The sequence below is a fragment of the Filicampus tigris genome, chromosome 6 (genome assembly GCF_054856515.1).
Source record: "Filicampus tigris isolate MCC_2025a chromosome 6, RoL_Ftig_1.0, whole genome shotgun sequence".
Taxonomy (NCBI): Eukaryota; Metazoa; Chordata; class Actinopteri; order Syngnathiformes; family Syngnathidae; genus Filicampus; species Filicampus tigris.
In genome coordinates this window covers 28,025,739-28,037,262 of record NC_141222.1, presented here as the reverse complement: position 1 = coordinate 28,037,262, position 11,524 = coordinate 28,025,739, and the positions used below count along the sequence as shown (strand labels likewise).

The 11,524-nt window shown below is 47.8% G+C and overlaps 1 protein-coding gene across 1 annotated transcript; it reads right to left on the bottom strand.

The window, feature by feature from the left end:
• Nucleotides 1-264: 264 nt before the first annotated feature.
• Nucleotides 265-10,247, bottom strand: LOC147146593 (galanin receptor type 1-like). Its single transcript, XM_086032829.1, has 4 exons — nucleotides 10,235-10,247; nucleotides 10,128-10,144; nucleotides 7,682-8,352; nucleotides 265-4,386 (listed from the first exon to the last, which is right to left on the bottom strand). Exons 1-4 carry the CDS (start codon nucleotides 10,245-10,247, stop codon nucleotides 3,540-3,542), a joined length of 1,548 nt encoding a protein of 515 aa, XP_085888955.1. The 3' UTR covers nucleotides 265-3,539.
• Nucleotides 10,248-11,524: the final 1,277 nt, after the last annotated feature.

The following is an 11,524-nucleotide window of genomic DNA, read 5'->3' as shown; positions in this document are numbered from 1 at the left end:
CGAGGACCCTGCCGAGGGTGTAGAGCTGGTCCACTGCTCCACGGCCGGGAAGAAAACCCCACTGCTCCTTCTGGATCGGAGATTCAACTTCCCGACGGACCCTCCTCTCCAGCACCCCTGAACAGACCTTACCAGAGCCTTGAGGAACTCCGGGCGGCTCTCATCCACCACCGAGGAGGTTTTTAACCACCTCGTGGTTGAGGCTGTTTTTTTGTTTTTTTGTTTTTTCTTTCCAAAACCAAACCCGAAAGAGACCACTTGAAGTTTAGGCAAAGACCAAGTGTTTAATGAAACACCAACAACAGACATCCATAAAACAGAGGGACAAAAAAGCAGACGAACAAGAGGTAGTTGTGAGTGACAACGGGTGTGTTTCTGTATATGCCAACGTCCTCAAAATTCACACACTTATTTGATTATTTTTCACCCATGTTTTTTTTCTTCACCCAATACCCCTGGTTTACACTAAATCCTTTGTGTCAAAAAGAACCGGAATTAGGTAAAAAAAAAATTGTTGGGTGGTGTTCAGACTGATAATACGATGACCTTCCCCTTGGGAGAAAAAAACTATCCGTCAGCACATTGTTGGCTTTTAACAGGAAACAGCAACTTCTGTCAGCAGCTGAAGTGTTGCGTCGGTGTGTTTTTGTTGTTGGGCAGATAAAAGAAGTGGCACCGAGCGCCGCCGCCGCCGCCGCCTGCTTCCAGGCTGATAAGCGGCCTCGCAGTGCTTTCAAAAAGAAGGCAACCATCATCCTGAACAATTTGCTCATGTACCGCCGAGATTCCCCGAGTGCCGCCTCAACTGAGTATGTCTTTGTAACGTGACAAAAGCGGTTTGGAATGATTTCCGGCTTCCACGTTGACTTTGCCGAGTAACATCACGCCGTTACTTGATGACATTCGACCAAAATGATCATCTTTTCACGCGTTAGTTTCACTCGCCGCATCTTTGGGGCGCTGGAGTGCCGCCCGGATTAGCGCATTGGGTATGTTCGCAATGATTTCTTGCCTCCAAATGGGATTCAACACTCAGCGTGGAAGCTTCGGAGGTTTGACCAAATTGATCATCTTTCACATGTGACTTTCATTCACTGCGTTTTGGTGGCGCTCGAGTGCCGTCTGTTTCTAATCATCTCGAGCTCTCTCGACGGGGTTCAACATACGCAAGTTGATACTTTGTGAGATTTGACCAAAATGATCATTTCCCACATTTCATTCTCTGCATCTTTGAGGTACTCGAGCGCCGCCCAGAGAGTGTCTTTGGGATGTTTGTGATGATTTCTGTCTTCCGTGGGCTATAACACAAAAGAGATTATATCAAAATGATCTTTCACGTGTGACTGACATTTGCAGCATCTTTGGGGTGCTTGAGTGCTGGCTCAAGAGCGTCTTTAAGATGCTCCGGCACCACCAATCGGGACAAAGCCTGTTTCTAATGATTTCTGGCTTCCTCTGGGAGGGATTAACATATTCCAATTCATATTTTGAGAGATTTACCCAAAAAGACCGTCTTTCACGAGTTAGTTTAATTCTCTGCATCCTTGGGGTGCTCGAGTACCCCCCGGAGAGCGACTTTCGGATGGCCGAGTAATGCCTAAAACTGTCTCAAAAAAATTTGGGGGCTTTCGTTGAGCGCTTAACACACAACATCAGCGTACAAATTTGTGAGGTTGCACCGAAATCGTCAGCTTTGGCTCATCAGTTGCATTCTGTGTTTTTCAGATGCTCGAGCGCCGCCCAGAGACACAAAGACTCTTTCAAATGACTTCGGGCCTTGGCGGGGGATTTCAACAGACAATATGAGTGCGTAACCTTATGACATGTTTTTTCCAAAATGATCATCTTTTCAAGCACTTCTCATATTGCTGGCTTTATTCGCAGCGACCGCAGAGCGTCTCGGGGATGCTCGAGCGCCGCCCGTCGTGACAAAGACCGTTTCTAATGATTTCCGGCCTCTGTAGGGGATTCGTCACATAACAGCGTGAAGCTTTATGAGATCTGAGCGAAAAGGTGTTCATTCCCTGCGACTAGAGAATATCTTTGGATATGCTCGAGTGCAGCCCAGAAAGCTTCTTTGGGGTGCATCTGCCAAAGAATGTTTTCAAACAATTTGAGAACTCCACAGGGGATAAAACACTTAACATCATTGTTTATACGGTCAGATTTTACCAAAGCAATCAGCTCTCACACGACCGTTTACATTTTCTGGGACCAGAGAGCAGATTTCATTTTTTATTTTTTGCTTGAGCACCGCACGGAGTGACAAAGATTCCATCGGTGAATTATTACTCAGCGTGAGTGTGATGCTTAATGGGATTTTTCCAGAAGAATCCATTTTCACAAGGCAGTTTCATTTGTTGCGACCAGAGAGCAGATTTTGGGGCGCTCGAGCGCCGCCTGTGGTGATTAAAAACAGTTTCTAATGTCAACCGTTTGTTGGCTTCTATGGCGGAACAAAGACACAATAGTGTGAAACTTGTACCTTAATGATCTGCTTTCACCCGACAGTTCCATTCTCTACGACCACAAAGCATCCGTTGGGATTCCCGAGAGACAAAGGCAGGTCCTGGCATCCGCGCGGGATCTAAGTCAAAATGCCAGCGCGATACCTTCTGAGATTTGATCAAAACAATCTTCTTGTACATGCTGCTCATAGCCCTAGTTTCATTTGCAGTCTCTTTTGGCTGCCCGAGCTGCGCCTGGCGTGAACAAAACAGTCATCATTGCAGGCCTCCGTGGGGCTTTCAACACACATCGTCATCAATGCAAAACTTGACATTTGACCCAAAAACATCGGTTACATTGTCTGTGTCTTTGGGTTGCTCGAGCGCCGTCCAGAGAGTCCCTTTGGGATGCTGGAGCGCCGCCCGTCATGACAAAGACAGTTTTGAATGATTGCTTGCTTCAATGGAGGATATCACCGTGATACCTTATGAGATTTTACCAAAACAATTACCTTTGACACCAAACTGGTTTCTCTCTCTGTGTCTTTGTGATGCTCGAGCGCCACCCTGAGAGGCCCCTTTGGGATGCTCGAGCTCCGCCCCTTGCGATAAAGACCGTTCCAAACAATCGCTGGCTTCCTTTTCGGGGTTTAACAGATAACATCCGTGTGGAGAAGAAAAAAAAAAAAAAAAAAAAAAATCAATGTTCATGCGCCAGTTCTATTCTCTGAGGATTTGGGCTGCCGTCCGCTCACTAATGATTTGTTTTATTATCGTCACATGTAGTGCGTAGTCTGTCGCCCGAGTGCCTCGTCGCATGGAGAGCGTCTCTCTCAGACTCCATTCTCGGGGGTAATGACCCAAGCTGGTTGTCTTTGGGGTTCTCGAGTGCCGCAATGAGAATGTCGCCGGGATGCTCGAGCGCCGCCCAATGCGGGAAATAACGCCTCGAATGATCGTTGGCTTCTGTGTGAGATTCAACACACAACATTGGTGAGAAATCTTGTAACGGTTTACCGAAACGGTCACATCGTACTCGTTCGCGGCATCTTTAGGATGCTCGAGCCGTCTGGCTAACGATTCGTCCTTTTATCAGCACTGTCTGACTCCCGAATGCCTCCTCGCAGGGAGGATGTCTATTCCAGAGTCGATCCTCTGCGGTAACGGGCCGAAGTTGTCGTAGGCCGAGTGTCTCCGCGACGGCAGTAAGTCGAGTCGAAAGGGGCCGAGGGAGGGATCCAGGGTGGGATCGAACGTACGCCACTGGCAGGGGAAAAGGGCGCCGTTGTTTTCGCACAAGCTCGGGCTGGACCGGCACCAGTCCGTGATACTGTGGTCCGATCCGCCGCGGTTGTTCGAGATCCTCTGGCCGAGTCCTTTGCTTTGCGCCAAGCTCAGCAGGCGAGGAATGGTCACCGCCGAGGTGGAGATGCCAGCCGCGGCGGCCACGTGGTCCCGCTCCGTAGTGGCGGCTACGGACGGGGACGCCTCCACCCCCGAAGTGACGAAGGAGGCGCCCCCGAAGAGGGCGGCCACTTTCTGGTAGTAGCGCGTCCGGATCACCTTGGCAGAACGGTACAGGTCCCCGATGAAACAGTAGCAGATGGGGTTGAGGCTGGAGTTGGTCAGGCCCAGCCACTGGGCGAACGGTCGGGTCTGGAGGAGCCAGGGGGGCGGCTGGAGCTCGCGGTCGATCCACAGGTCGGCCACGTAAAGCGGCAGCCACGAGGCGGCGAACAGCAGCACGAGGCACACCACCATCTTGGCGATCTTCTGCCGGGTCTTCAGGCGAGAGGCGTGCAGGGCCTGGCTGCGCGGGTCCAGGTCGGCAAAGGCCGACCGGGTGCCGCCCCACAGTCGCCGGCCGGTCAGGAAGCCGATGGTCAGGTTGAAGGTGACCGGAAGGCAGTAGAGCATCGCAAACAGCAACACGTTGTATCTACGCGGGAGGAAGCAATCAGGTCAAAGCTGATTCCACAATCCACAATCCACAATCGAGAAACATGGTTTTGTTGCGTTTTCGTGCCGGTCGTGCTGGTGTCATTGGGCAACCCGCTTTACCAACCGAGCCACAGTCAATAAAACCATGTTGGCCCACGATGTTTCATTTAGCCAAGGTTGTTTTTATATTCTTTGTTCTTTGTATGGTCGGCATTGAATTGTTCTGCCTGTCCCTGTACATTGCTGCTGTCAATACATCAAACATAAATGTCCAAAAAGGTTTAAAATAGCAAGGCTCCAAATAAGCACTTTTGCGGGGCAACGTTTGCACTTTGCATCCCAGCAGAAGACATTGTCCCAAAAAGATTGGCTGACGCATGTTCAAGTGGAGCAACGCACAAGTCGGAGGTCGAGTAGCTCGCTGTTACTTAGACCGCAACAGCTAGCTACTAATGAGCTTCGGTTGGCTACCGCTGCGGCTTAAGACGTTGCGGAGTCGCTCAGCGGTCGCTCATCAGCGCCTGTGTGGTGGCCAATCACAGTTCGACAATTCTAACAACAACTTTTTGCCTTTACGTGGGCAACATCCAACGTGGAACTTATTGCTATTTTATGTTCAATGTAAAGTGCTTGGTTACAGCTGCAGCTGTTGTGAAATGCGCTGTCAATAAAAAATAGGCCACACCCCTAAAAACACATATTCAACAAATTGTCATGATCTGCATTTGTAATAGATTTACTTTTGTTTGACGTTTTCCCGTGTCCCTTTTTTCTTGCTCGTTAGGTTTTTGTTCCTTGTCGGACGTGTTCCTTGTGTCAACCAATCAGCTCCCTCCAGCCACTCGTGTCTTGTACAGGTGTACCTCGTTGTCTTGTCCGTTTGTTTGTATTTAGTTGGCTGCTTTCTGTCAGTCTGTTTCGATTCATTGTGGCTGTCGTGTGTTTTTGGGTCACTTTGTGCCTCAACTTTTGGGGATTTTGTGGTAATTTAGTTTTTTTCCTGTTTGCAAAGAGCCTTGTTTGGCTTTTTTCCATGAATACTTTTAAAATAAATACTAAATACTCCACATGCCACCATGCAAACATTGAACCTTGTCTCATAATACCGTTGGGCTGTTTTTCGTTTTCCCTTTTTTTGTTGTCTGTGGCTCAAGATATGTGATCCCAGTCAAAAGCATTTCTTCCAAGAACTTAAGCTAAGAACCTTGCGTTTTATATACTAGGGTGTAGCCCAATGACGAGAACTCCGGTTACACTTAATGTCACGGACGGACTGCTAACGAGCTTCATGTTGGTAACTTCTGCTCAGGTGTCCTTTGATGTTTCTCCCGTGATAGCTTGCCATAGTCACAGTGCCGTGTGAACTGTGCCTTGCCCTGGAGAAACATGACGTGCAGTTCATCGCGGCCACCTATTCGTTGTTTAGGTCATTAAGGACCTGTTCGTTAAAGGCGTGGTGATTATTTGCGGAAATCGATGGACCGAGCGGAGGCCACTATTTGAGGAAACGGATGAACAAGTGTGTCCAAATACTTCTCAGTGCAGCTAAAGCCGGTTCATTGTTATTCGGCGGCAAAACAAGACCTTTATTAATTTTGAAAGAGGAGTCAAAGGTGATTTCTTACTGCCATGAAAGAGAAAGTAGTCATTAAAAAAGTTTTTTTTGCTTCCCAAAAAGAGAATAGTGTGAGCAAAATGCAAATGGACGGCAATCCAGAGAGACGGTCGGCATGAATCTTGACGAAGCAGCCTTCCTTTTTCCATACCGCTGATCCTCTGCAGGGACACGGGCGAGCTGCAGTCTATCCCAGCTAATTGTTGGTGAGAGAAGCGGGCTAAATCCCGGGCTGCTCGGCTGGCAACGGCTCCAGCTCACCGGTGAGCCAACATTGGACAAGTGCTACAAAACAGATTTTTAAAATCTTTGGAAGGCTTCTAAGTTATGTAGCTCGAACTCGTATCCTTTAACCCAGTAACCCAGATAAAAGACATTTTAAGACCTGACCAAACCAGATCAACCTAATTTCATGACAGCCTGGGCCTACCCGACCCCTTTGGATGGAGCCTTAATTTTTTTATCCAACCCAATTACCCAACCATGACCCTAACCACTTCCCCTATATCACACCCTAAAATGAAATGACACCCTTTTCTATCCTGTTTACCAACCCTTGAGAATCATCTCAGCACACTGGAGGAATGGAAACCTCAAGGACTTATATGATCCTCAAGGATTTATAAAATCCAGTATTTCCAGACCATCTCCAAGACCTTGTTCAGGCCACATTAATTCATCAACAACCCCATCACACACAGATCCTCTCCTAAGAATCTCCTTACCTCTGGAACCTGGAGCCCTGTTGACATGCTGCTCATGTCATACAGAGTACATCGAGAAATCCGACACGCCATCGGGAGACGACTCAAACAGCAGCTCCATAGCGTTTCTCAGAACATACTCGGCACACCTCGGCTTAGCACCTTCCTATCTCGTTGATTTAGGTGTACCGTATCTCTTCGTTCATAGCACGCTAGCCTTTCAGTGACCCCAAGAGCCAAAAAGACGTCCGCGGGTTCTAGAGCATTTTCTATTTGGGCTCCAGTGCTGTGGAATGCCAAACCCATGGAAATTAAAGCCACTGCCTCAATAAAAATGTTTCAGACCTGACTTAAGAGCTATTTGTATACTCTTGCATTTAGTTGAACGACAGGTTGGCCTATTTGAGTGCCGCTTCTTCCTCCCTCGTTTGACCTTGGGCCAACGGCGACCGAACCAGCCCCTCATTCTAACATGCAACCTTTGAAATCTAAGACTAGCCCAAATCCTCCAAAGTCTACTTTAGGAGTACGTACCCTTGCTTTAGGCAAGGCACCAGGATAGCAAACCTCAATCCTAATCCTAATACTAATTTTGACCAGTGTCTCAATGAAAATTCACTGAAAGAATTATGACACACACTAGCCCATGGCCCCTTGACCAACAGCTGTTAAACTTAATACCCAAACACTTTAACCCCGAAACTTAAAACTCTAACCACAACTCGCTATCAATAGCAAACTGCTAACCTGTAACCTAAACCCCTGACCCAACTCCTAATGCTATCCCTAAGGCCGAAAACCCTATGTCTCGATGAAAATCTATTTGGACTTTGTCGTATATAAACTTGTTCAAAGCGAGGCTCAGGCCGCTCCTCCTGATACCCCAAGATGGCAAACCAGACTCTAATCCAAACCCTGACCCCTAACGTCTAACGCTTGGATTTCTATTCGTATGTCAGTTATGGAATACGTACCCTTGTTTTAGGCGATGCTTGGGCCACTCCTCCTGACACACCAGAATGGAAAAGGTCTCGAAGCTGATCTCCTGCCGCCGGTTCATGATGGCGATGGGGGCGCACATGGCGGACGAGGCGGCCCACACCACGGCGACGGTGGCCAGGATGCGTCGGCGGGTAAACATGGATCGCGCCCTGAGCGGCGAGCGGACGCTGTAGTAGCGGTTGACGCTGATCACGGTGAGCGTCAGGACGCTGGCCGACACCGAGACGGCCTGCGTGAAGGGAACGGCGCGGCACAACAGGTCGCCGTAAACCCAGGCGGTGTAGATGTGACTGGCCAGCGTGATGGGCATGCACACGCACACCACGGCCAGGTCGCACACGGCCAGGTTGACCAGAAGGCTGCGGGTGGCGCTGACGCCCGCCAGACGCCGACTGCGGCGGTTGGTGAGCACCCGCAGGGACATCAAGTTGCCCACGAAGCCCAGCAGGAAGGACAGACTGTACATGAGGGTCAACGCGATGGTGCTGGGCTCGTGCAGGGTCCACAGCAGCATGCTCTCCAGGTCCGACGCCTCGTCGGAGGACGAGATTCCCGGGCCCGGGCCAAGGTCGAGCGTGCCGTTGAGACGGTCCAGCAGCGGAGAGAAGCTGGGCCGGGACGAGGTCCAGTCCGAGGGGCCGTTCTGGGAAGAATCCATGATGCCTTTCATTCAAAAAGTACTTGCAACTCCAAAGACTTTGGCGAAATTGGTCCAGAATTCAAGAACCCAGAACTAACTGCTCAAAAAAGTCCATATTGGTCATCCAAAATGGCCATCTTGCTGCGTCTTTTTGGGGACAGCTTCTGAACTTTTTTTGTGGGTCTACTCATTACAGCGACATCGCTAAAGAAAACGGTCTTTGGGTGCTGATTTATTTATTGATGTATTTATTTACTTAGACTCTGAAGCTCACTTCTGAGCCAAAATGGCCTCTTCTACCCGAAATAGCAGACTTCCTGTCTCTTTTCAGGTATGGCTTCTTTGTGCGTCTACTCTTGAGAGACTCGTCCAGCAAATTTCATGTTGGCTCCAGGGTCTGATTTTTTTCAAGTCTGGAAAAGCGCCTCACAATCTTGATTTCTTCGGCCAAAGAAGACATAATACCGGCTAATTAATTGGAAGGACGATAGTGATCAGGCTTGCCCGGCACTTTTAAATAAGTAATATCCTCTGATAAGGTTCTAAATGAAATGTTTCCATTTTTTGCACACTGATATAATCTCGTCATCCTGTTTTATACTTTCACTTTTTACGTTGTAGGCGTCAGTTGTAGGAGCTGTGGTGGATGCGTTCCCGCCATCCGTGGACTGGGAATGCTAAAACGAAGAATAACGCCAAACGAGAAATGTTCATCTACGGAAAATTGAGTCTCAACTTCAAATGTGCCAGACAAAAGTCACAGCCGTTCGGGAGTGGCGCAAGACGCACGGAAATCGGTTCAGATTGAGTCACCTGACATGGATTTTGCTTCAACTTGGCTTCATTATCTTAGGCTAAGTATACATTTGATTTTTTTATCACGCTTTTCACTTTGTTTTGGCCGTCTGGAGTGAACAGTCGCATTACATGACTTATGATGACCGTATTTACAAGATTCGGGACACTCGATGGGACTTTGAAGCGGCTCGAAATAGGATTGAGTCAGCCGACGCGGAATTTGCTTTGAAACAAATTTAAACAGCGAAACGGTTTTTAAAATTTATTTCTGTTTTGTTTTGCCATTTGGGAGCAAACAATCACATCACACATTTTACGGTGTCCGATAAGGCTTGAAACTGGTTCCGATTGAGTCAATTGTCAATTGCTATCCAGGAGCAAAAAAAAAATCACATCACATGACTTCGGATGCCGAAGGAGGCTTGAAACCGGCTTGAAATCTGCTCAAAGTTTGTCAGCCAACTCAGAATTGGCCTTGAAACTGGTTGAATTAGCTCCAAAAAAAAAAAAAAGTTGTCTTTCTTTGCTCTCTCTCGCGAGCAACCAATCGCATTAGATGACCACTAGGTTTGGAACTAGTTGACACAGAATTGGCCTTGAAACTGTCTTGAAACTAGTGTCATGATTTATTTGATTTATGAACAGCTGTTTGCTTGTAGCACCCTTCTCACTAACATGAAAGTTTCACGGAATGCATTCATTTCATTTGCATTCATTCCGAAGAGGAACATTTCAAAGGAACGACACAAATCTTATATTCAAAATCCATTCAAAGTCCCAAAAATAAGGGGGGGAAAATGTTTAGCTTTCGTTTCCTGGGGCCGTCTTTACTCTTTGGAGTGAGATAGGGGGGGTCTCCCCCCCCCAAAAAAAATCCTAAGTCCTCATTGAGGCTGCCGCCACCGCATTGGTTCCTGCGTTCCCACGGGCGCGTGTCAGCATGAGACAATCCAACATCTGCCTCTAATGGACTTTCTTACCTTCCAGGCAGGTGGACCTCATGTGAGAGACCCCCACAACCCCCCTCCCTGCCACCACCACCACACTGTGGAGGGAAAAACACAAGATATTACAGTTTAGATATTACCCTTGAATATCATTCTTATTCCACTGCTCTTTATCAGTTATTACTCTCCCCGCTTAGCAGTCAGTTATTTCAACACCAGTCAAATGCAAGAGTACATGCAATGAAACGCATTCTCAATGAAGAACTTTAAAAAAAAAAAAATGTTTTAAAAGCTTTAGTTTACTGACCAGCACTGCACTGATGAAGAATTAATTAAAGACACCACACGATATTCCCGGCTCGGAAGTCAGCGTTCCGAGCGTTCCGCCGAGCTCGCCTTCTACCGAGCGACTGAGTGTCAAGTCGGCGAGGGAGGGAGGTAAGCGTGCGTGCACAAAACACACACACCCACACAACGGAGCAGACGGCGCTGGAGTGAGCGAGCATACGTGCGAAGGTTCTGCTCGTTTTTACAGTTAATGCAGATCGGTTCGAGATGAAGCAACTGATTTCGATGTCTTCGGTGGCTAGGTATCCAAATTCGGGGCTATGCTCCGCCCACGTGCAATGGCGAAAACTCAAATGCTTCAAAATTGACATTTGTCCATCTGTCTGGTATACAGGGTTGAAATTTGGTTGCAATTGGACAAAATCTCGAGGCCCTAGTCAATATTTGACCAACCCCTGCATAGGGTGTAAATGACGCTAATATGCCCACTTAAAAAAAAAAAATGGCAGACTTCCTGTGTCTTTTTGGGCATGGTTTCATGAGACTGTTTTTGTGGGTCTCCACATGACAGACATGCCTAACAAATTTGAGGCTGCTCAATGAAAGTGTCTTTGTGGGGTTAAATTGTTTTCTAAAAGTCTGGAGGCTGGTACCAAGCGAAAAGGTCAAATTCAAACCAAAATGGCAGACTGCCGGTGTTTGTTCGGGCATGGCTTCATGAGACTTTTTTGTGGGTCTCCACATGACAGACATGCTTACCAAATTTGAGCTTGCTCGGTGAAAGTGTCTTTGGGGGTTAAATTCTTTTTTAAAAGTCTGGAGGCTGGTACCAAGCGAAAAGGTCAAATTCAAACCAAAATGGCAGACTGCCGGTGTTTGTTCGGGCATGGCTTCATGAGACTTTTTAGTGAGTCTGCTCATGATAGACATGCCGCCCAAATGTCATGTTGCAAAGTGAAACTGCCTTTGGGGGCTGGATTTTTAAAATGTTCTGTAGGCCGATGCCGGGTGAAATGATCCACTTCAAACCGAAAAGGGAGACATTCTCTGCCATGGCTTCTTGCGACTATTTTGTGGATCTTCTCACTTGGTAAGTGAAACCAAACCGTCTTAAGGGGCTGAATGTTTCAATACGGAGAACA